Source organism: Phocoena sinus, chromosome 5 (genome assembly GCF_008692025.1).
Source record: "Phocoena sinus isolate mPhoSin1 chromosome 5, mPhoSin1.pri, whole genome shotgun sequence".
In the NCBI taxonomy this organism is placed as follows: domain Eukaryota; kingdom Metazoa; phylum Chordata; class Mammalia; order Artiodactyla; family Phocoenidae; genus Phocoena; species Phocoena sinus.
Window position 1 is genome coordinate 103,365,038 of NC_045767.1, and position 25,663 is coordinate 103,390,700.

The 25,663-nt window shown below is 40.9% G+C and overlaps 1 protein-coding gene across 10 annotated transcripts in view; it reads left to right on the top strand.

The window, feature by feature from the left end:
- Nucleotides 1-25,663, top strand: part of AFF1 (AF4/FMR2 family member 1) — a 206,485-nt gene that overhangs the window by 115,194 nt on the left and 65,628 nt on the right. For all 10 annotated transcript variants that reach the window (XM_032631940.1, XM_032631944.1, XM_032631942.1 and 7 more), the window contains one exon: nucleotides 144-1,064. In XM_032631940.1, coding sequence (XP_032487831.1) covers nucleotides 144-1,064 — 921 coding nt within the window. The remainder of the gene's footprint in view (nucleotides 1-143; nucleotides 1,065-25,663) is intronic.

Here is a 25,663-nt window from a genome sequence, read left to right on the forward strand (position 1 = left end):
GAAATTGCATGTTAAATTCGGTGTTACACATTAAATTGAGGTGTTACTTTTCTAATGGCATTATGTAACATGGTTTACTAAACAATGGTTTTCCTCCCCCTCTTTTTCCCCCTATCTAACTCTGCTGTCTTTTCTTTTTTTAGACAGAAAAAGGTGATGAGCTATCCAGTCGAATACAGAACATGCTGGGAAACTATGAAGAGGTGAAGGAGTTCCTTAGTACCAAGTCCCACCCTCAACGCTTGGATGCTTCTGAAAATAGGTTGGGAAAGCCAAGATACCCCTCATTTCCTGAGAAGGGGAGCAGCATTCCATCTCACTCCTTCCACACTAGTGTCCACCACCAGCCTATTAATACTCCTGCCTCTGGACCACTTCCCATTGGTACCATTAGCCACAACCCAAAGATGGCGCAGCCAAGAATGGAACCAATGCCAAGTCTCCATGTCAAAAGCTATGGCCCACCGGACACCCAGCACATGACCCAAGATCGCCTTGGTCAGGAGGGGTACAGCTCTAGTCATCACAAAAAGGGTGACCGCAGGGCTGATGGAGACCACTGTGCTTCAATGACAGACTCAGCTCCAGAGAGGGAGCTTTCTCCTTTGTTCTCTTTGCCTTCCCCAGTCCCCCCTTTGTCACCTGTACATTCCAACCAGCAGACTCTTCCCAGGACGCAAGGAAGCAACAAGGTTCACAGCAGTAGCAGTAACAATAAAGGCTACTGTCCGGCCAAGTCTCCCAAGGACCTACTGGTAAGGGTCCATGATAAAGAGACCCTTCAAGACAGTTCAGTAGCAGTTGCCAGCCTTGGGGTAGCCCCTCCCCAGCCACCTTCTCAGACTTTCCCCCCACCCCCGCTCCCCTCAAAAAGCCTTGCAATGCAGCAGAAGCCCACAGCTTATGTCCGGCCCATGGATGGTCAAGATCAGGCTCCTAGTGAGTCTCCTGAACTGAAACCACTGCCGGAGGACTACCGACAACAGAGTTTTGAAAAAACAGACTTAAAAGTGCCTGCCAAAGCCAAGCTCACTAAGCTGAAAATGCCTTCTCAGTCAGTCGAGGTGAGTGGAAGTTCATATCTGAGGCAATTCCAGTGTGAAGAAAGATTTGAGGTGGAAGTTTCTGGAGGTTTAGGGGCAGGGGTGTCAGTAGCCTTTGTTCAGGGAGATTCCTTTCTGGCTTTAGGATCTTGTTGACCCACAAGAAACTCAGGTCTGAAGTGAATTACTGATGACAGATACTGAAATGTGATTTGTAGAAAGTTAAAAAATCTTTTTATTGAGCCATGATTTACATACAGTAAAATATAGAGATGGGAAGAGGATAGTTTGCTCTGTTTTGAAAAATGGATACACCTATACAACCCACAACCCAATTGAGGCAGAGGACATTTCTAGCATGAGAGTTTCAGGAAGGTTTTGAGCTGTCTTTGATTTTTGGGGGCTTTGGGGAACACTGACTTCTTTAAAGACACTGTAAAGAAAAAAATTTTTTTTGGTTAATACTTCCTCTTCCCCAGTTAGTTTTTCCTGAGATCCAAACCATAAAAAAGTGAAAACAAGAGATCAGAATGTTGGAGGAGTATTAATTTTTAAAGATTTGTCCCCTATAAATTATAAGAAACTGTGAAACTGAATTTCTGTTCTAATATATTTTATTTACCACCTACAAAAGAAGAGTGGAGGTGTGATGACATCTCATTTGAGAGAGTCACAAATATAGAATGTTATTCAACTATGGCTTTTTCAAGTAAACGACATACTTTATCTTTTTAAACAAAGGAAAAATTCCTTTTTCTGCTCCTTTGACAAATGGCAACGTGGTGTTTCAATGAGAAGAATCAGAGCACACATTCTATCACTGAAATTCTAAATTAACACCAGTTACTCAAATTCAGATTTGTAGTGCAAAGTGAAATGTTTGAAGTGAATTTATTTTAGCGCTTATCTGTTAAGGTAAAGTCTGGTTGAGTTACATCAATTGTATAAACATTCTAATTTGCATATCCAGTCCTCAAAGACTTGTATGTGCACCCAGATACCAGCTTTACATCAGTTTTACATAGTGCTAGAAGGCAAAATTCCTTAAGGTTTAAAAAAAGAAAGAAAAAAAAAATTCCAGGATCCGTAGCTGGAAAGATAACCCTTATCTTAAAGGAGGAAAATCTGTTCCTTTGTGGTGTCAGCTTTTGGTTTAGAAGAGCTTAGGGTTTTGTCCATAGTCAGCTGTTGAGCTGGAGTGTCTCTGGATGTCTTCAGAATGTGACTGGTTTGGAGGCTGAGGAAAAATTAGAAAGGAGTAAAGCACGTGGTAGAAATGACCAAGATGGCAGAACAATCCCTATAACCCCATAAGCTATGCAGATTCACTGCAATGAGCCATTTATTGAACATTTTGTGCTCTGTTGGGCGGTAGGGGTAGGGAACAGAATGAAGATGGAGAAGAATAAAGTGAGATCTTCCCACCTCCTATGGTCAGTCAGCCTACCTTATAATTCAGAAAGAACTTAATGGAATTTTCTTTATTTATCAAATAAGGTCTGTTATATTTTCCTAGTTTAAAAAGAAAAAAAAGGTAAGGGGACAATTTAACATGTTTTCTTTAAAAAGAAAACTAAGCAACTAAAAATTGCTTTAAAACAATTCTAAGACCAATTAGCAAATATTTGCATTGTCTACCAAATACCCAACCATATGTATAAGCACAGAGTGGGATGCCAAGGAAGTACTGGTCCCTGTCCCAGAGAGATGACAGTCTAGCGTGGAGATCAGCCTACACATGTGAAACAATCAGAGAACTGTCTGCTACTAGGTGCATAGAGAAAGTTTCAAACATCAGCCTTAAGACAGTGAACCCATGTAAATTCAGCCAACAGGTTTTCTGGTAGACCTTTTAGGTTAGAGGATCCCGGTTAACCTTTTGCTTTCCTGGTGAAAAAAGGATACGGTGAGTTGAGATTTCTCCAGGGTTTTACAGCTCCTCAGATTTAATACATATTTCAAACATAGGACCACATTAGACTAGGTCCTTGCATATTTTCTGAGTGGACAGTTGAACAAAATCATTCATAGATGTGGTAAGAGAATGGGGTTTTCTTGGCTTTTCTTGACCTGCTGTCAACAATTGAGTAGATGTAAACGTTTCATCTTCGGCCTACGTTTGCAGTCAACCTTCATTTTAACATGATGGCTCCCTCTGGCCTCTAATCAGTGTTCTGAGGCCAGTGGCAGCTGTGGTGCTAACTGCCTTGGAGCCCCTGGGTGGTGTTGGTGGCATGGGAGGATGGAGCTGAGGGGTCAGGCAGATGAAGGGCTCTGGGCAAAGAATTTGTAATGAAGGGGGAGTAAGTCTGGGAAACAGGGATATTGGTGCTTTCTGGCGAGCGTTTAGATTCGGTTTAGTAAGATCTTATGTTTCACAGACTTACCATTAATTTTCTGTTTGTAGACCCAATAAAATGGCTATATTTTTAAGGTTTTAAAAACATGTAGGGGCTTACCTGGTGGCTCAGTGGTTAAGAATCCGCCTGCCAATGCAGGGGACATGGGTTCGAGCCCTCGTCCGGGAAGATCCCACATGCCACGGAGCAACTAAGCCCGTGTGCCACAACTACTGAGCCTGCGCTCCAGAGCCCGTGTTCCGCAACAGGAGAAGCCACCGCAACGAGAAGCCCGTGCACAGCAACGAAGACCCAATGCAGCCAAAAATAAATAAATAAAATAAATATATTTTTAAAAAAGCATTTAAAAAAAACCATGTAGATTGGATTTTAAAAATCTCAAATTAAAAAAAAAATATATATATTTTTGGCTGTGTCGGGTCTTAGTTGTAGCACGTGGGATCTTTAGTTGTGGCATGCGGGCTCTTTATTAGTTGTCAGATTTTAATATTCTGGTGAGTCAAAGGAAAGCATAGAGGTGGGGGACAGCAAAAGTGGGGAATTAACCCCAGAGCAGGTAAATTCTGAATATAGAACCGGAATAGTAGCAATATCTTGGGCTGCTTGTGGCATTGGGGCAGAAGGATAGAGAATGCCAGGGTGGAAGGGGAAGTTGGCTGTTGGTAGAGCCATGGGAAGGGGCATGGGGATAGCTAAGTGGTTTTCCTTTATTTGCTGAATTTGTCCTAAGGCAAGTCGGAGGAGGTTTTCTTTCCTGGCATTCTGAGTGTGTGGGTTTTGTGGTTTGTTTCATTGCTCCCCTCCCCCACTGCTTCCATCAAACAGTATTTTTAAAAAATGGACCAAGATGGGAAAGTCATCTTGTCTGTCTGGCACTCCTTTATTCTCAAGCCACATACGTATGAGTTCCTTGCTATTTTCTCTCCTTTCACTTCATGGGAAACACTTGGTTTGTATATTTTAGTTGGTTCTCCTAAATAATGGTATTCCTTTCTGGGATAAGTGATGCTCACTGTTAACACTTAGTCTTTCCTAAAATCCTACAGGAAAAAAATTATCAAAAGGTCAACATTCTGACTAAATAGAGGCTAGAGCACACAGCGTGCACTGGATTTTTCTCTGGGCATGTTGGTTTTAGTTTTGTGTCAACTGGAAGATGTATAGCATCTTGAAATGACCCATCTGAGGATATAGCCAGGACTCCACGATCTCACATGGATGCCTTCCAGCTGTAGAGTTGCCACATCAGAGACCGAATTGCTCAAACGGAAGGCTGAGATTCCTTGTAGCTCTTTCTACCGGAAGTTAACAAATGAGAGTGAGAGGAAAACCAAGGCATCTCTGTGTGAGCGTTCCTGAGTGTGGACCCTGGACTGGAGTGGATGTGCTTAGAGGCAGATAGGTGTTTTACTGAAAGGGAGAAATGGATTAAGTTGAGGTGGGCATATTAAATTGTATACTGGATTTAGAATATTAGACTTTTAAGGGTAAACCTACAGCCCTTTCATGTTGTAAATAAAGCCTAGAAAGGTGAGGTTACTTAATTTTGCTACAGTTTAGTTAGTAGCAGAGCCAGAGTTAGAATTCTCAGTTCTGTGATCTTTCTACCTCTGCTTGTTAAGTATGCATGGAGACCATAGGAGGATCTTGAGCATGGGAGTGATATATCTATCTACTTTCTCTTTCTGAAAAAGATCATTCTGGCTCCTGGGTGGAGAATGGCTTGGAGGGGCAAGGGTGGCAGAAGTAGGGAGGCCAGCTAGGGGGTGGGAAATGACGATGGCTAGGCGTAGGATAATAGCAGTGGACATGGTGAGAAGTGGATAGATTCCAAATATATTGGGCAGGGGAGTAATAGGGCTTTGTGATTGACTGGAGGTGGGAGTGGGCCTGAGGTGTGAGGGAAAGTGGGGCATTAAGGAAGGTCCTACTGGAAAGGTGTGGATGGTGGGATGATACCTGCTCCTGAGATGGAGCTGACCTGGGTGGAACAGGTTTAGAGGGAAAACCAGGATGCTCTGGATGGATCACATATTAAGTTTGAGATGCTGTTATATATCCAGGTAGACATGACAAGTTGGCAGTCATCGGTAGTAGATCAGCCCAGGGAAAATGATAAGTTTGGATGTTTGTGGCGGGGTAAGAATCACAGGAGTGGAGATAAACGAAATGGAGCCAGCATTCAGTTAAGCACACAGCACAAGTTAGTCAAGTCAGGAAAATAGGCAAGAGAGTAACAAACCACTCCAAGGAGAAGTCCGGGAAGGGGGTGTCTCAGCACAAGCAGCGGTCTGTCCAGCAACCGTCTCGGTCTAGCAGTGGTCTCGGGACAAGCTTGAGTGCGAAGTAGCCCTCTGCTTGGACAGAGCCTCCAGCAGTGCCCACGTGGAACAGCTCTCAGCAGGGGGAAATTGGGTCCTCCAGGGAAGAACCTTCAGTTGCTCAGCTCAGTGGGCTCATTTTAAGGAGTTTACCAGTGGGTGTAATGGTCTTACTCTAAGACATTCACAGTCCTATGGTAGACTTTTCAAAACAACTAATACAGAAGTTCACATTGGCCACTGGGACTCCATTTTGAACTACTTAACATAGCTTAAATCCTGTAAGTTTCACACAAGATGAGTAGAAATCATAAGACAAAAGAAATCTCATCTTAATACTGGGACTAATAAAATTGGGCTGTGTTTGCCTGTGGTGGGTATTTAAAGCTTTGGGACCGGGCAGGTGTAGCTGAGAAGGCCCTAAACCAGGCCCTCCCTGGCTTAGCTTTACCTGTGGCAAGGGCAGGAGCGGGAAGAAATGGGGTCCTGCTGGGTCTTCAGAAGCAGAAATTGAAGATCATCTTGAAAACTTGAGAATCTGCTTATAAATTAGGGGAAGTTATAGGTTTCTGTTTTTTCACTTAGGGTTTGAAGTGTACGTGTAAATAATACAATTACTTTAATTTAAGCAAATAAGTCACTGGATCCTAGCAGAATTTACCGTCAATTTAAATTTGCTACTGCTTCTACTTCCTTATATGGCCCTACTCCATTGCCCTCCAGAGAAATCTGGCTTTCAGTCCTGATGGTTTCTGATTTCTGCAGAGCAATTGCTCTTTTCCTTGTGGCCTCTCATGACATCATTTGGGAACATTTTCTGATACCAAATCCTTCCACCTAATTTCCAAGACTCAGGTGTCACCTGCAGCTGTGAATTCATTGTTGGACTACTTTGACTCACGGCAACTCTTAAATTATGCCTTCCGTTTTCAATAAAGTGCCAGCCTAATAGAGTGAAGTAATCCACAGTGGAAAACTGTGACAGTGATTCACTTTGCATTCATGTATGCAAACAATCTTTCCTACTTTCTTATTTAGCTTTCTTATCTTAAATCCTGAAACGAGGAACTTCCCCATTATGAAATGATCTAACCCTTCAAGAGGTGCACTTTCGGTGTGTCGGTGGTGTATATCCCGCTGATGAGTCACTCAAAATAGAGTTAAGCTCCCTCTCTCCCATATATATCATCAGTTCAGCAACTTTTAACTCAAAGTTTTAGAGTACCTACTGTATGGCAGGCCTAATGCTGGGGATGGGGGTGGGGGTTACAATGGCGGGGAAACCCCGGATGATTCCATTCCACTTGGACCTTAATTATCTAGTTAGAAACTGACTCTATTTAAGTAACCACTCAGATCAATGTGTAAGAACTTTGGCAAGTTCTATAAAGGAATCTATAAACTATTATAAGATTGATAAAGGGGTGTTGTGGCTTAGAATGTAGGCGCTTAGGGAAGAATTCTCTGGGGAAGTATTGAGTGAGACCTGAATGGTGAGTAGAAGTGAAAAATGTGAGGGGTTGTCTGAGTCCATTCGGACTGCTATAACAAAGTACCACAGACTGCGTAGCTTGTAAGCAACAGAAATTTATTTCTCACAGTTCTGGAGGCTGGATGTCCAAGATCAGGGCACCAGTATAGTATGGTCATGTTCTAGTGAGGACTCTCTTCAGAGTTCCCAGCCGGTGCCTTCCTGCTGTGTCCTTACATGGTGGGAGGGGCTAGGATTTTCTCTCTGGAACTTCTTTTATAAGGCATTAATCCCATTAGTGAGTGCTCTACCCTCATGACTTAAGCATCTTCCAAAGGCCCCCACCTCTTACTATCATCACCTTTGGGTTAGGTTTTCGGTCTGAATTTGGGGGACACATAAACATTCAGACTACAGTAGGTGTGTTAGAAGTTAAACAGCATCAGTATTCCAAGCAGAGGGAAAGTATATGCCAGTGGTTTATGCCACATGATATGCAGAGACCATTATAAGTTTTCTTGGGTTCTAAACCCAGTACTGTAGGTCAAATGGAATTTGTGCATTCATTCTGTGCATTCATTCTGAAACTTGGTGGCAAGTCTGAATCACCTGGGGGAAGCCTGTTAAAAATAAAAATGGTTAAAAATAAAAATTCCCAGGTCCCATCGTAGGAGATTGATTCAGCAAGTATACAGGTGGGCTCAAGTACCTGTAGCTGATTCTCATGAGGTTTCTTCTAGAGCCTGGAAATGAAACTGTTCCAGAAGAGCCGATAACAGGCCACAAGGAGTTAGAGAAGGGCTCCCTTCCCACTAGTTCTGGAGTCTCCCTTGTGGGCCCTCAGACAAAATGATCACCTGAATTGATGGGACTACTTGTCCTGAGCAGGACATGAGAGAAGCCTCAGGGAAGAAATAAGAGAATAGGGCCCCCAGAACTACATACACTCTTCCTCTACAGCTCATGTTTGTTTTTTTTTTTTTCTTTGGGTCCCCAACATTTTCAAGCTCATGGGGAAAGTAAGATTCTGATACAGCCTTATCTAGCTTCTTCACTCAGTTTTCTAAAAATGTTTTTATTGCAGTAGTTCTTTATTGGAAATTTAAGTTAGATTCCATGAGCTAGAGCTCAGGTAACTTGGGCAGACATATGTCACTTAAATGTTTGTTGGGAAAATGATAGCAAGGTTTTCTGTGTGCACAGTTCCCTAACGATGTTGAGTGTCTGGGCAGAATACGTCCTATCTACAAGAAATAATGAATAGCAATAACCTGCATCTGCTTGGAGGATGGCTAAATTTTAGACCCCAAAAAATCTAAATATAGAAGTTTAAAAATAGTGGCAAATGACTGACAGAAGTTTTAGAGCAGAAGTTGCAGGCAGCCTGAGGGCTAGACTGGACCTGCAGACTATTTTGTTTTGCCTATATAATGTGTTTTTCTTTTTTCTTTTTCTTTCTTTCTTTCTTTTTTTTTTTTTTTTGTCCTCCCTCTGAGCCAATATTTACAAACTGGAGAATTCTGGTGAAAAATCAGATTTTCAGTTTCACCAGCTAGAGCTGAGTAGATGCTGCTACCTTTAATTTCCTGATCCTGGCAATTTTTTTTGAGTTTGAAGAAACATTTTAAACTCTGAAGGAAACATTTTAAGTAATATAGGCAAAATATTTTTGGAAGAGCTCCAGAAATTGCTGGAAATGGGTTAGTGCAGAGAACAGAATTGTTTATAGAAGCAAGAAGAAAGCCTGCGATCGAACCTGGAACATCTTTTTGGGTGGTATTAATTGGAGTTGTTTTCCTTGTACGTTTTACTTTCCATTCCTTCTCAAAACGCCAGAAGTACATTTGGTACCAGGATAAGAAATTCCTGTTCCTCCTTGTTGTTTTCACACTTGAGATGTTTGTGGAGGGTTATTGGATCCCCCCTGGGTCCCTCATGCTGTGCCTCTGCCAGAATGGAGACATTCACCGCTTCAGAATCTTTCCAGGCTGTGCGCTCTCCCAGGCTCTCATGTGCCACCCGAGTCATTTTAGCTCCTCTCTAGATTAATTGTGTTTTATTCTCAGCCAACTGATAATCTTTAGGGACAGAAAACCAGAAATTCCGAGGGGAGTCCTGCTGGCGACTGAGTTAGTGGTTTTGATTTGGGCTGTTTTGGTGGGGGTGGCCAATATGCATGAGATATTTCAGCCGAATTCTTTTTAAGAGAGGATTCTGGTTCATGTTATCATAACAAGTTTGTTCTTTTGTTTGTTTGTTTTTGGCCATGCATTTCTCCTCTCCATTTGCCAAGATCTATTTGAAAATCATTTTCCAAGGTTAACTCTGCGGTGTGTTCACATTTTCTAAGAACTTTCTAAGCAGTTAGTTTTACATTGATATTGTTCCTTTTTTAATTGTTGAAATCCCTAGGTCGACCATTTTTCCCCCCCTGCCAGATGTTCAGGGTCCACACACACCATTAGATTTCTCTTGAACTTCATTTTATTCCCTATTTAAGCTTGGCCTACTTTTTCTCTGCTTTTTTCCATCCCCCTAACCCTGTGGTAATTTGTCAAGCCCATTCTAATCTCCTTAATCCCTTTGGCTGAAAGGTTTTGAGGTTTAATGTTTTAATCTAGGGGCCTTAGTATTTAAGTAATTAGAGGTCCTATTTCTAGCTCTGTCCCTCAGATAAATCACCTTAGGGTTTTTTGGTTCCAATTTACAAAAAATAGAACCCCGAAAATTCATATTGGGCAAGATCGAAGCTTTGAACTGCACTGTATGAATTAAGAAAGGAAAGTAAATATTCTGTGCTATTCAGAGTCCCCGTACTCATTATTACCAGCTCAGGCTTTATGGATTCTTTTCCTTGCAGCTCAATTTTTTAAATATTCTACCCCAAAGCAAACGTTTGCTATTACATTTTAGAGAAGAAATTTTTAATAGAATTTCACGCTATAATTAGAGTTTATGTTACTTCCAACATTTTTTTCTCCTCATGCCTGAGAACATGTTAATTTGGGGAAAAAAATTTTTTTTTCCTATTACCAAATAATCTGGACATTCTTACAAAATGTTAAAAAAAAATCTTTCCTGTCAGGAAAAATTTAGTCATAGAAGGATTCACTTTTTGCATTCTAGGTTTCTGCCATTTTGATCAACAATATTTGAACACCCACTAGATACAGAGGGGAGCTGATAGGAGCGAAAGACACTTGACAGTACATTTATTACATAGCGTAAAAAATACAAAGTATAATCAGTATGAAAAGGTAATATGGAACTACTAATTATAGTCATATAATGCTCACATTGTTCTCTAGTGCACTTTGTGATAGGAACTGTTCCAAATGCTTTATGTGAATCAACTTAATCCTCACAGCCATCCCATGTGGTAAGCACTGTTACTGTGGCTGTTTTACTGAGAGATTTACAGAGGTGCAGAAAGATTCATTTGTTCAAGTTTACCCAGGCCTTAAGTGCTGGATCTGGACTCCATATCCAAGTAGTTTGGCTCTAATCCATGCCCTTAACTATGACACCTACATTATACTGCCTTTCATTTTTTTTTAGAGTTGACTTTTGAAACACTTTGGTTGGGTATTGACGAAAATGCATTCCAGGCTAAAGGATTGAGAGAAAAGACATAGAGGCAAGAAACAGTGCAAGATTTAGTAGGGGTAGCTGGGCCTTTGGTTCAAGGAGATCTGGTAGAGGCAAAGGAACTTGACCTCACTGTGTTGTCAGTTTATCCTTCTGTACAGTGGGGCTACTGGATGCAGGGTCATCCATATGAAGTGCTTAAAACAGTACTGGGTACATAGGAAGAGCTCAGTAGGTGGTGGTAGGAGTGATTAGAGTTAAAATTTGAGCTGGGCTTTAAGGAACAAGGTAGGACTATCAAAATGAGCAGGTGGAGTTGCTGAGGAGACAGGAAGACCCGAAACAGGCTCCCGTGTATTGGAGTACCCTTGAGCATGTGGGTGGGATCAGATCAAAGGGATCGCGACTGCCCAGTTACGATGCTCTAGGTGAATAAAGCCCTAAACATTTGGTTTTCAAGTGTTAGACAAATGAAGAGCCTAGGGAAAGAAAGCATTTGCTTGGGGGTTGTTGAACTTTTAAAAACTGGTTTGCCAAGGTGAGGAGCCACCGACCGCCCTTCCCATCCCTGCCTAATGGCACAGGGGCATCCTGCTCACCCCTGAAGAGCATCTTTCCCATAGTTTGGCAACCCCTGGCTGGTGTAAATATTTCATTTTATGAAAGCTTATGCTCTCGGAAATACTTTACTGCCTCCCCCCAACACATCCCCCCCCCCCTTTTAATTCCCAAAGCACTTGCTTATTCCCTCTTGATTGTCACAGCAACCTCGTGAGTTAGGCAGGGCAGTTGGCACGAATCACCATTTTACATGCCATGGAACTGAGTCTCTAAGAAGTTTAATGATTTAAGTTCATAAGTGGCAGAGCTGGGGGCACGAAACCAGGACCCTTAACTTCTAGTTCCAGTAGTCTTTCTGCCACACAGCGTGTTTTCTGTGGAGTCATAACCCTTTGAGTAACACTTTTTTTTTTTTTTTTTTTTTTTGCGGTACGCGGGCCTCTCACTGTTGTGGCCTCTCCTGTTGTGGAGCACAGGCTCTGGACGCGCAGGCTCAGCGGCCATGGCTCACGGGCCTAGCCGCTCCGCGGCACGTGGGATCCTCCCGGACCAGGGCACGAACCCGTGTCCCCTGCATCGGCAGGCGGACTCTCAACCACTGCGCCACCAGGGAAGCCCTCCAGTTGCTTTCTTACTTGTCTCTCCAGGCTTGGGTTGTGACCCTCCTGCCCATGTCTCCCAGCCCCGCTGCTGTCACCCAGGCCCTTTAGTGAGGATTTTCCCCTGTGCTCCTGGTGCCTACACCTCCAGTCTCAGCACTCCTCCTTGGCATTGTCCTCTGTGTGTTTCTCCAGGTGGGAAACACGTTGAGGGTGGGGTCATTGGTCTCACACGTGTTTGTCCTTTGTGTATAGCACAAGTGAGGAATGGGGAAAATGGGGCTATTTCCTCCACTGTGCTCAGCTTGAGAGTTCTTACCCTGTTCACTTTGATCTGGAGTCTGAAAGATAACCTCTAATAAATGTTGGAGCAGAGGGAGAAAACTATTTGATGTGAGACTGAATCTTCTATTTTAGGACACTTAGATGGGAAGAAGCCACTAAATTCAATAATTTTTTAGAGGAATTATTTGACTTACCATTTTCAGCCTATTTATTTCCCAGGTAATTTTAGGTATTGTTACGTGTGGATTTGAAAATAAGCAACATAATCTTATTACTAGGTGTTCTCAGTAGAGTTCCAGCCTTAAATTGCTGTGCTTTTCAGTACTGAGTTTAGAGATTAATCAGGTGGTTTTATGTACTATAAGAGTTGGAAAGTAATGATTTTTTATGTATCTGTCATGTATATAGGTGTTTTCCTCTGTACTAAATAAGACACCAGATTTCCTTTAGTATATGGGACGAAGTAAGAGAGTAGCATTGACATATATACCCTACCAAATGTAAAATAGATAGCTAGTGGGAAGCTGCTGCATAGCACAGGAAGATCAGGTCGGTGCTTTGTGATGACCTAGATGGGTGGGATAGGGAGGGTGGGAGGGAGTCTCAAGAGAGAGGGGGTATGGGGATATATGTATACATATAGCTGATTCACTTTGTTGCACAGCAGAAACTAACACAACATTGTAAAGCATTTATACTCCAATAAAGATGTGAAAAAAATAAAAGAAATATATAAGTGGTACTTACATTAAAATTGCTGTTAGTCTCAAAGGATTCTCAATTTTGAATATTTTGCCATTGAGTGATTCACATTTTTGGGGATGAGCCAGCCATTTTGGGTAGAGGCAGTAGTTCCTCTAGACCACTTGGGTATCATTAATTGGTATCCTAGTAACTTAAGAATTATTGACCCTGAAAATGCCCAACTGGCAGCCTGGGTTTAATTTCCTGGTAAGATTAATTATCTTGCAGTAAAGGGTAAAACAGAGCACCAGGGTCCTTTATGTCCCTTATGTTCTCTCAAGATTCCAGTGAATTAGTTGCTAAGACGAGGAAAAACACTGGTGGTGTTGTTCTGAACCTAATTGAGTCCTTTATTATGTTATGACTCACCTATAGTTCACAGATTTATTCCGTGCAAGTCATATAAAATAACTACACTGTGGTTTGTTTTGCTTCCTTGGTTCATGTTTCTCGCGATCTGTCAGGCCGCTGTTGCCAATCCCAGGCTTTGGCAGGAGCCTGTGCAGCAAAGAGGAGACCATCCCAGGTCGGCAGTGAGTCTGCCTCATGCTTTGTTCCCTCAGGCAGGCGTGCTTTTCACCATCTCTTGGAGGGAACTGAAGATGTTCATTCTGTATGTGGGGCTATGTTCCACATAAAAAGAGACCTTTCTCTTCAAAATGGGTGTGTTTTCCAATCTCTTGTTCCCTCCTTTGGGAGAGAAGGAAGCTTTAAAGTCAGTGCTGGAGGGCACTCACGTGGAGGTGTCTTGTACGGTGTGTTGATTTAGTTGCAACATCTGAAAATTAGTAGATTTCACACTGAAATCTGGATTTTGATTCTTTTTTTTTTTTTTTCCCTTTCTTTGCGGTATGTGGGCCCCTCACTGTTGTGGCCTCTCCCGTTGTGGAGCACAGGCTCCGCGGCCATGGTTCATGGGCCCAGCCGCTCTGCGGCACGTGGGATCCTCCCGGACCGGGGCACGAACCCGCATCCCCTGCATAGGCAGGCGGACTCCCAACCACTGCGCCACCAGGGAAGCCCTTGATTCTTTTTTGTCTTAAAATGCTGGAAGCATTGGCAACGTAGGACTTGTATTCCTGAAGAACAGCAGTTGGCTTGCCCCAGCCCTCCTGCGCCCCTCCTGTCACTTGCCTGGGCCCTGTGAGTGAGAAGTACATAATCGATTCTCTGTCCTTGTGATTATGCCTCGCTCTGGGCAAATCCAAGAGATGAGAATGCAGATGTGCAAAAGACATATCTTTTCAGAAAGGTTTATACTGCAGCATGTTTAATGGCATCTAATTAAACTAAAAAGCGTTGATTTTCAAACTTTAAATGAAATTATATAAAGTAGGTCCTACTTGGTTTCTTTATCTTTTTGTCCTTGTTTCCAAATGTGAAGATGTTTTCCTATAAACCTTTAAATGTGTGATTTAGACACTTGTTCATATTTTAGTTAAAGAAAAAAACCCACAAGGTTATTAGCCTACTTGACAACTGCTCCCACCTTTTTAACTTTTTTTTTTTTTTTAAAGGTTTTTGCTGCTGCCAGAAACAGTGGAACATGGATTCTTATCCTCCTTGTCACCAAGTAGAAATGTGCTCGGTTAGTTTTTTTTTTTTCTGTGTGTGACAAGGGAGTGGATAGTCACTATGCTCTTTTCTACTCTAAAATATTATGGTTCTTTTTTAAAAAAGAGTTTGAATTCTAGCAATTGAACTGTGATGCTGTTTCCTATACCAAGTCCATTAGCATATCCTTTAGTACCTTTTATTCTAAATTACTTTTCTTGTTTTTATAGTGACTAATAGGAAGTTGGTTTTCAACACCCATTCAGCAAACAAGAGCTGCTTTCCTTCCTTTGATCTTAGCAACATATATATCCTTTTGTTTTTATATTCGTGAAGGGGCTTTTATTGGTTGCAACAGGGAGGGTGGACACAATAGCTCTGGCTCCTGTGGGGACTCCAGAGACTCCCTCACCCCCCACCCCCCGCCCCCCTCACTGCCAAGGAACTGGTCTTAGCAATAGGGATCCTGTAGTTATACAGACAACTCATGTTTAAATTTCCATAGTGTACAGGTTCTATAGGGTGTAATTTTCTATACTTGTACAAGTATACTTAATTAGTATAAGGTACTGTTAAGAACTGGAGTGTGATAGTTTTTGGAGAATTTCCAAACTGTTCTTTTTTTGTTAGATGTCATTTTTACTCCTAGCAATACCATTGCTGAGAATTTTGATGTCTTAATAATTTTATAACTAGGGATGAATAATAAGTATATAATAGAACATGTAATCCACAGAATGCTAAAAACTCTGGATGTTCTTGGAGTGTAGGAAGATATACTTGAAGATTTTGGGGAGGTGGAGTGGAGCGCTGATTAGATGGGACTTTTAGGCATTATAGGTAGTAGTTAAGAGCATGGATTTTGTTGTTGTTTTGATATTTATTTATTTATTTGGCTGTGTTGGATGTTCGTTGCAGCACGCGGGATCTTTTTTTTTTTTTTTTTTTTTTTTGGCGGTACACGGGCCTCTCACAGTTGTGGCCTCTCCCGTTGCGGAACGCAGGCTCAGCGGCCATGGCTCATGGGCCTAGCTGCTCCGCGGCACGTGGGATCTTCCCGGACCGGGCCACGAACCCGTGTCCCCTGCATCGGCAGGCGGACTCTCAACCACTGCACCACCAGGGAAGCCCTACGCGGGATCTTTTAGTTGAGACTTGTGGGATCTTTTAGCTGTAGCTTGTGGGATCTAGTTCCTTGACCAGAGATCGAACCCAGGCCCCCTGCATTGGGAGCACAGAGTGTTAGCCACTGGACCACCAGGGAAGTCCCAAGAGCATGGATTTTGGATTAAGGAAGATTTGGGTTTGAATCTTGTCCTTACCTTGAATTAGCTCTTAGACCACAGGCAAATTATTTAACTATTAAAAATTACTGCTTGAGGGTTTCCCTGGTGGCTCAATGGTTGAGAGTCTGCCTGCCGATGGAGGGCACACGGGTTCGTGGCCCGGTCCGGGAAGATCCCACATGCCGCGGAGCGGCTGCGCCCGTGAGCCATGGCCGCTGAGCCTGCGCGTCAGGAGCCTGTGCTCCGCAACGGGAGAGGCCACAACAGTGAGAGGCCCGCGTACAGCGCAAAAAAAAAAAAAAAATTGCTTGAGCCTCAGTTTCTTATCTTTAAAATAGAAACAATAATAAAATCTTAAAGTAGTTGTCAGGCTTAAATAAGAAAATGTTTATGAAACCCTTAGATCAGTGATTGGCATATAGTAAATATTTAATAAACAGATTCTGTATCACATCATTATAGTTATTTTAACACTAAATGTCTGAGTAAATGTAGTGGATTTATTTCTTTGCCTTGGCCTAGAATCTGAAGATTAGGTAGCTGAAAAGTTTTGAATATTAAGGCTTTAAGGAAATATTAAGTGGGAGGTAATGTTTCTAATGAATAACTGGAATCAGAACACTTGGGCTCATTTTCTTCCACCGTTAAGCGGGACATTTCTACTTGAACCACAGGGCTGTTGTGAAAATGAAGTGGGGTATATTTTGCTTAGCATATAGTAGACTGGGATATTCCACCTTCCTTTGACAGTAAAAGCAAATTTCACACTGTGGGAGAAGTGTATATTACCCATCTTCAGGTTATCTTTATTGACTTTACAACTATGTTTAGGAGTCACCAGGGTCTTAAGAAGTATCCTAATGGTTTGGGTTGGTTTGATGGTGTTTCTGTAAGCTGTTTTGGTGAAGTAATGAAATTCTATGTCATGGGTTTAATTTTATTCATGTTTAAAAATATGATGCTTTTTAAAATAAGAGACTTGAATGAATATTTTGTGCCACTAATAATGTATTGAGTACCTGCTGCATTTTCAGGATTCCAGAATTGTACTAGTTGTTGTGAGAACTATAGGGGGCTTTCAGTTGTATTTGGGCATCATGAAACATATGGAAAAAAGATTATTGTACTGAATTGCACATCTTAATTTTGTGTTCTGGGTGACAGATCCAGTAAGGAAAGGTATGAGTAGGCGTATTCTCATGTAATTTGTGAAGGATGGACAACACTTGTGTAAGCGAATAAAGTAGGATGATTTTACAAGGTAGGGGAATCACTACAGCTTTACTAAAAAACATCAACAAGATGTCCCAAGACGTCATTCAGCACTTGGCTTAAATAGCATTGATTAGTACATGAACTTCCAAGAGAGTATATGGGCACCAATCTTTATGTATCTTAATGCGAGTTAGAAAACATATATACACCAGCATATCAAACCCAGGATTTCATAAATATTGTTACTTAGGATCAGACCAAGTAAAAAAGTGAGTTGATAGTAACTTGATTTAAAGAAAACAGTACAGGTAGTATTGCAATATGGTATCACTGTCAGGGTAGTGTGGAATTGACTGAAGTTTGGGTAAAACTGTTTTAGACTAGACTTTGAGTCATGGAGGAGAGAATTAGGAAGTTCAGTTAGAGATGGGGCAATGTCACAGAAGAAAAATAAGCTGATGCCTCGACGTGACTTAAAACTTTTCTTTGCCTTTGCCAATGAAGGGGCTCTTCATGCTTGAAAAACTTTCCTCAGTTCAGAACTGAGTTTTGTTCATTATTTTCTTGCCCCCTTCCTCCACCCCCTCCATCCAACTGGTGCTTAATAAATGTTTCTACTACCGACAGCTGTTACTGCTACTCCTGCTGTTAATGCCATACTGTAGACATTTTTGAGTGAGGAGTATCTATTTTAGAAGGCTTTTATGATAATACTGTGTGACATGTATTGCTGACTATGCCAGCAGGTTGTCCTGCAAGTTCTTAGGTATGTAGGATTTGAAGGAGAATGGGCTCAACTCTGAACATTTTCAGGAGTAAAAACAGTACAAGGGGCCGTAGATTTTCTTCAGACAGAATAGGGTAGAACCATCACTGCATGGTAATGAAGATATAGCTGATTTTTATAAGAGCATTACAGCCTGTGTTTTACTTCCCTTGCTTTCAGACCTAATAATTATTTATTGATTGGCACTGTGGGATAGATCGTGGCATTCATCCTTAAGAGCAGGTCTCATGCCAGAAGCCTCAGAATGGAGACATTCTCAATAATGCTCTAGTAGTTGGTTAAATAAACCCCAGGGTTTGGCTTTCTAATGGCCCATCATTGCCCCATAAAGGGACAGTCATGTAGAAGGGCAGTGCTAAATGGCCAGTTCTTGCTTTCTCCTCTTGGGCCTGGAACTCGTCTCATGGGAAGCTTTTTTGCACTTTCTCCATGTTCTGTAGGTGGCTTGACGTGAGCACAGTCTCAAGCAAGCCCTCAAGGCTTATCAGCACTTGCCTGTTGGACAGCACCACAGCCCCTGCCCTGGCTCCCACCATCCCCTAGTCCCCGGGCCCAGGGTCCAGTCTCTACAAATCATCATGTTTTCCCCACATTAATTCAGAATTTATTAAATACATATTGCAGACACAGGTGTCCAATAGGTGATGGCTTCTTTCACTGTTTAAAGGTAAATCAAAAAAACAACAAAAAAGATAAATCAGAGAGAGGTGCAAGCAAGGATTGTACTGTATAGTTACCAAAAGATATAAAATTTGTTGTCATTCATTCCTTTAGCATTCTTTTCCCCCTTTCCAGTGGAAGTTTTCCTAGATGTTCATTAAATAAAAGTTGTGTTTGTGTGATGGGTTGGAGAAGTGGGGGAAGTTTAGTAGAATGATAGAAAGGAAAAAAAGACTGAGGTGCTTGTGTCATGGTAAGATTAATATTTGAATAAAAATGATGTTTGTATTTTATTGAGAATGTACTGTATATCAGGCACTGTGCTTAAGCTGTTTTCATGCAGTGAGCTTCATAGTTGGTCCCTGGCAGAGCCAAGTCTGGAAGCTGGTGTGTCCAACTCAGAACTTTGCTCATAAGTACTATCCTGCAAGGCCAGAACCACTGAGGATGACTGGGAGGAATATCTGAGGTTTTTGAGAATTCCCCAGTTTGCAAAGACTGCACAGAGTTCTCCAATAAGCTGCAATAAAAAGCTTGACTTCACAGGAATTATTGTATGTAACTGGGCAAGTAGCTAGTGATGAGCTATGGTGAGAAGTGTGTTTCAGGGTGTTGAGTTCATGTTTGTGGCTAAAGCAGGATTATGAATCCAAGCATGTTATGGAATTTTAGGGCTATTGTTAAATCTAGTCAAGGACCTTTTGGATGTATTTTTAGTGGCCACTGGTATCACCCAGGCTTTTCTGCTTCTGTCAGCTCCGGGTAGAGACTTGAAGAGAGCAATAGGTCAGCTTGCCCTTTGTAGCTGGAGCTCGGTTCCTATAACAGGTTTTTGAAAACATGTGTTTCTAATATGTCAAGATTGGTTTGGCCAAAAAGAAAATTGTAGCCTGATTTGTTTAAAGGAACAAAAATATCTACATGCCCAAGTTTGAATGCACAGAACATGGTTCAATTCTTAGTTGACTTTTATGCCTTTTAATATTTTGACTTTTATTTCCTGTCAGTGTGCTATATATAAAGTAAAATTACACGCAGAACATATATACTACCTATAAAGTTTCATTTTTATTAGGTTTTTTTCCTATGTATAAAATTACAGTATTATGAACTACTTTTAGTGTTAATGAGTAACCTCAGTAAATTACCAAGATGACTATGTTGAGGGATGCATAAAAAACTTAGGAAACTTAAGATCATTTGTTTTGAAATTCATGATGTTGGAATTACTTAAATGAATTTTTGTTCTCTAGACCTCTTATGTTTCTTTGCCATCGATCCATGTCTGTGTGTGTGTGTGTCTTTGTATTTTTGTTTATGAGATTGGGCTATAATGTGAGCATGAAAGTTACCCTACCTACTCTGTGAATAAATTGCCTTTATATCTTATTTTACTAACAAATATTTATACATGATACTTTGTGATAGAAAATGTTACATAGAAAATTTTAAGCTAAATGGGATTTTTAGTTCAGACACATCCTCACGTGTAATTGTACAGACAACATTACTTATTAGGTGGGGTTTAATAGGATCTCCTGCTGGCTTCAGTATTTTGAATCCTGTAGATGGTTATATCGACCTTTAAAGCTAAGTGAAGATTAAGCCATTTGGGGGGGTTTCCACATCCCTGGTTTTTCGGGGAGATGGGAAGAGTGGAGGATTGCCCATTTCATAAAGCCGTGTGTGTTTTTAAACTGTGAGCATGGTGCTTTGCACAAGTCAAAACTGCCAAAGGGACAGATGTTGCCAATTTCAAATGTACAGGGGGAAGGCAAATATTGCTAAGCAACGGTGTACTTGAGAGCGTTTTTAGGAGCAGAGCCAGGGGAGTTGTGTCTGGGAGCACTCGCTGCTGCTTATGGTTCAGTACAAGGGAAGAGATTAAAAGTTCTTTCCTGTCAGGGCCTCCATTGCAGCTGCCAGCACAAAATACAGTGACCTAGTGGCACCGATTAGGGCTGGCAAGGGGATGTATGGAAACAGGAAAGCCTTTTTGCCATGTAGGAAGGCAGTAAGACATGTTCACGGAGGTAAGTGCCCCAGTGCACAGCTGCCCCACAGTAAGTACCTGTGAGTGCAAGCCTGAGGTTCAGGTGGGGAAGACCGAGGCCTCAAAGGGAAACCTCTCTTTCTCCCCCTCTTTCTCTCCCCCGCTTCTGCTTCCTCCCTTCCCCACTTCCCTTCTTTCCTCTCTCCCTCCTTCCCTCCTTGTTTCCTCTTTTGCCTCCTCTGTTAGGGGCTAACGTCAAAGAAGGGAAGGATCTGAATAAACTCTACTTGAGTGCTGCTGTGTGCGTGCCCTTACAAACAAGGTAAATAAGCTTTCTAGCCACAGGCATTCAGCCCTCCCATGTCCCCTCCCTTCGTGTACACTTGAGAGGTAACAGACAGGTGGTGTGGTGTGGCTTTTTTTTTTTCCTTTTGGCTGCCCCTAGAGACTTGGAATATCTCTTGAGATTTGCACTGGTTGTTGGTTTGGATTATGGATTTTCCTTTCTCTCCCTCTCTGTCTCTTTCTAATGAAATAACGGAGTAAGAGCAGAGAAAGTATAATATAGTTTTCTATCTATCGCAAATCACAGCACATTTTTGGCAGTGCATTTTAAAGAAATTAAAAACATTTTAAAATAAGCAATTCCTTACCAGTCAGATATTTTGTCCCTCTTTCAAACTCTCTTCTTGAACTTCTGGATCACTGGCAAACATTGATGGTTTCTTTTGTCTTCCCAAAGTAAAGGTACAGATCGAAGATATTGGCAGCATAAAAACTTAAATATGTTTGTATACAGGTGTGCGTTCCCCCCTCCCCTTCTCTCTCTCTCTCCCTCTCTCCACCCCCCTCCCCCGCCCGCCCGCCCCCCCCCCCACCATCGCTTTTGGCTTTTATTGCTTTGTTTTTTGGCAGACAAATAGAATTTAGGTCAAATATAAAAGATTGTGGAGCGCCTACCCAAGTTTTAGCACATGTCGTATTGATTTCTACTAGTCTAGGAATATTTAGAAGTGTTCTTACTTAAGTGCAAGCAGGTGTAGTAGATAAATTTTAATGTTTAATGTTCTTGTAGCTTTATGGGTCTCATTAATTTATTCAGCATAGTTTGTGGTCACATAGTCTGTATCTATCTGGGGTGTAAATTTATGTGATGAAAGGCTAATTAGAGAACATGACAGTGTTTCCATTTTTTTTCCCCCCTCAAAAAATAGAATTTGTTTAAGGTTAAGCAGTAGTGTATCTTCCATTGGCAAGAGAGCTCAGAAATTGGGCAGAAGTAATGAGAAAGCAGGGAGAACCCGCAGGTTGTTATAGCGTAGACTCTTCATTGATTGATTTAAATTTAGGTTATGCCTTTTGGCTTTTCAAAGTAGGAACTATGTCATAAAATGAGTTGGAGATCTGTTACACTCAGACTTAGGAAGCAAGAGAGTTTTCCAGTGATTTATGTTCCTCACAGGTTTTTGTTTTTAGTTTTAAAGACCGTGCTCTAGTTAGAAGAAACTGTTTTATTTGTCCTACAAAACGCTTTTGAGAGAATCTTACTAAGGAGATGATTTTCTGACATTCAGATGCTTCTTAAAAGTTTTACCTAAAAGAGAGAGAAAAACAGATTCAGATTAAGACTTACCTGCTCAGAGGCCAATCTAAAACTTTTCAGGTTCATTTAATGCTACTTGGTAGACAGCATTATCGTGACGATATTAATAATACTACTTATTAAGAGGATTTGGCTGGCTGTATACCAATTAAAGAACTTGTTCAAAGGATTTTTGTAATTGGCCCGTGCCCCTCCCCTTTCCCCAAACTGGCAATGTGATTATGATAATATCAGAGAAAAAGTAAAGTAGGTTCCAGGAGCCTTTTCCCTGGCTCCTGGGGCATGGGCCAGGTGTGTGGAATAGTCAGGAGGGCCACAGCTGGATTGATGTACAACTGAGATATAATTTACCTCTGCTGGATTGACCTTCCTGTCCCTTAAAGGCAATTTTCAAGAGGAGTTGCTTTTGTTGTTCCTATCAGAATGATGGCCTATTTTTTGTATTCTCTCTTCTCTGGCACCTAGATTCTGCATTCTAGAAAGTGTAGAAGGAAAAGGAGAACATAGGAATGACAGTAAATGCAAGAATATTGGGAGTTAGGACAAATGTGGTTGAGTTATACCGTGCCTTAAAACACTCAAAACGTTGGAGTCTTGGTTTAAGGGCTCCGGATTAAAGTCAAAAGAGTACTTTTAAAACTTCATTGCGAAAAAAAAAAAAAAAAAAAAAACTTCATTGCGTGTGTGTGTATGTGTGTGTGAGGCGATGAGAGAGAGTCAGAAGGGCTTCGAGAGAAGTATATTGAGATGGAGAAAGATGGGCGGAGAGTCACTGCTACATGTTTTCAAAATGAGTATAAACGTATTGTTTCCTACTGTAACTTTTAGAATTGTGGTCTGTGTAAGATGTGATAGAATTGTGGTAGATGTACTACGAAATGCTTAATGCTTTTAAATTCAGCAGGTATTAGAGCACATTTATTTTACAAGCAAAGGGAATTTTCTCCTTGGCACAGATTAAATACTTATTTAAAATAAATTCAAGAATAATTCTTTTATGTATATTTATCTGGCCTGTCCCTTGTATTTATTTTTAAAAAATACTGGCACTTGTTGAGTGACTGTTTATTTAAAACTTTGTTATTAAACATATTTTCTTTCATTTTGCCAGTTCAGTAAATCACTTTATGAGATGAGCTTTCCTAGAAGTCTCATGCAGTTTGTTTATACTTTTAGACCAAACTTACATACAAAGATAATGCAGGAAAAAGAAAAGATTATTAAATCTACTTGAGGTTCGGTGGCATTAGTAAGGTTTCTTTTTCTTTGTAAAGAATCTGGTTTTTAATAAATTATAGAAAAGTAAAATAGTCTCTTAAATTTAGGTGCTCATTGATGTGATTAAATAAGTGATTTATAACCACCATGATGTTATATTAAATAATTATACTTTCTCGAATGGTCTTTGGCCCTTTTTCTAGATCCTGGCAAGTAATCTGTTTGTTACCCAAGATTAAAGAGCAAAAAAAAAATAAAGGAATTTGCTTATTCAGAATTAAGATATAAAGGGCAAGGCCATCTTTATTTGCCTTCTCTCCTCTGTGTTTATTATAGTATCAGTAATCCCCAGGGCAGTTTGAAGCTCAGATTGTTTCCTCAGAGTATATATTGCCTCTTGCCTACTGCTTTAGTAATTTTCTTTGCTTTTTTTCCCTCTGGGTTCTGTTTTTTGTTTTTAAAAATCATGATGCCAGGAGACAGACAACCAACACCTAGCCCAGAGGAACTGTTGAGATTACCACTGGAATAAGTCCAGGATAAAAATCTTTATGTCCTTTCAGACAAAGCGTGGATTAAATGGCTTATCTTATTCATATGACTTCAGTTTCTTTCAACCTCATCCAGAAACCGATGGAAAGTTTTTTTTTCTTTTCCCCCCTGGTGCCTCTGTAGTCTTCACTTATGCCTAGCTATTAAAAAAAAAAGTGTCCAGGCACCCTGTGAAACACAGAATTAGACATGGTTCCCGAACATTGTTTGCCACTTAAATTTGATAGACACACTCAAAAAGGAGCAGTAATACAGGTTTATGCATCTATAAATTCTGTCATGGTTGACAAAATAATTTAGTAGTGTTGTTTTAGACTCAGAATCATCCCTTATATGATCTGTGAGAGAGTACTTGTGTGTGCGTGTTGTGTGTGTTTGTGTGCATCTGTGTGTGTGAGGTGGGGAGAGAACAGAGTAGGATGGGAATGGAGTAAGCATGGTCACAAAACACTTCAGTTTAACACCCTCCCTGCAGTGGTATATTTTAATTGAAAGACTGCTTGTGCTTTGCAAATCAATGTACCCACTCAAAAATCAAAATTTAATTCCTCTTAAAAAAAAAAAACCGTAAAAGTTGTTTTAGTGAGTAGAATTGGTTACGGAAGGGGAGTTAGGTCATGTAGTTTGGACCATTTGAAAGAACTTGTCAGTTTATTATCACTGGAATGGAACCACTGTCTAGACTTGTTCTTTGTGATGTCTTTTTCTTTTTTTAAAGCAGTGCTTTTTAGCCAGTCTTACTAAATCATTCATGGTTACTATGCCCACAATGGGCTTCGTGGGGTCTCATGTGATCTTCTGTCAAAGGCACAGTGTTTTCAAGTCTTAAAACACTGGGGATTTCTGATTCTTTATTACACTGTGAATGGTAATAGTTCACAGTCAAACGTTAGAAAGTTGGTGAATAACTGAGATTAGATATATTTACTCTCAAACAGTGGTAAGTTATCTGCATTTGTTTTTCATCCAGGTACTTTTAAGTCTGTTTAAAACCTATCTCAGGTACACCCCACCCTTGTCACTTTTACACCAAGAAGCTATTTGACATATTGTCATAAAGAATATTTACTGAAAACATTTCTGCATATAATGCAGCAACATAAATAGTATTTTTTTTTTTTAGTGTTTCAGTTTTCTCCCCCCCAACCCCGTAAATTTATTTATTTATTTTTTGTTTGTGTTGGGTCTTCGTTGCTGCGCACGGGCTTTCTCTAAGTTGCGGTGAGCGGGGGCTACTCTTCATTAAAGTGCACGGTCTTCTCACTGGGGTGGCTTGTTGCGGAGCACGGGCTCCAGGCGCGTGGACTTCAGTAGTTGTGGCTCGCGGCTCTAGAGCACAGGCTCAGTAGTTGTGGCGCATGGGCTTAGTTGCTCCACAGCATGTGGGATCTTCCTGGACCAGGACTCGAACCCGTGTCCCCTTCATTGGCAGGTGGATTCTTAACCATTGTGCCACCAGGGAAGTCCCTAAATAGTATTTTTTAAAATAAAAACTATTTCATGTGACTCTGTAGAAGCCTTACAAATATATTAAAATTTATATATACTCATGTGGTCTCAGGAAGTATAGTAATACAGTAAATGAAACCAGCACTTTTATTACTCCCCTAATATTCATTTGTATATTTATATAAAGTAAGTGTTATATATGTGGGGAACAGCTACTCATGGTTCTATTTTTATTTATTTAAACCAGATCTTAAGAACTAGATCCTAGGTTTCGTGACTAAAAGATGCCCTCTTTTAATAGAGATCAAAACAGAATTTCCAGAATATTTTAAGTAGTTCAGTTAATACAAATTATGAGCTTTTGTACATTTTAT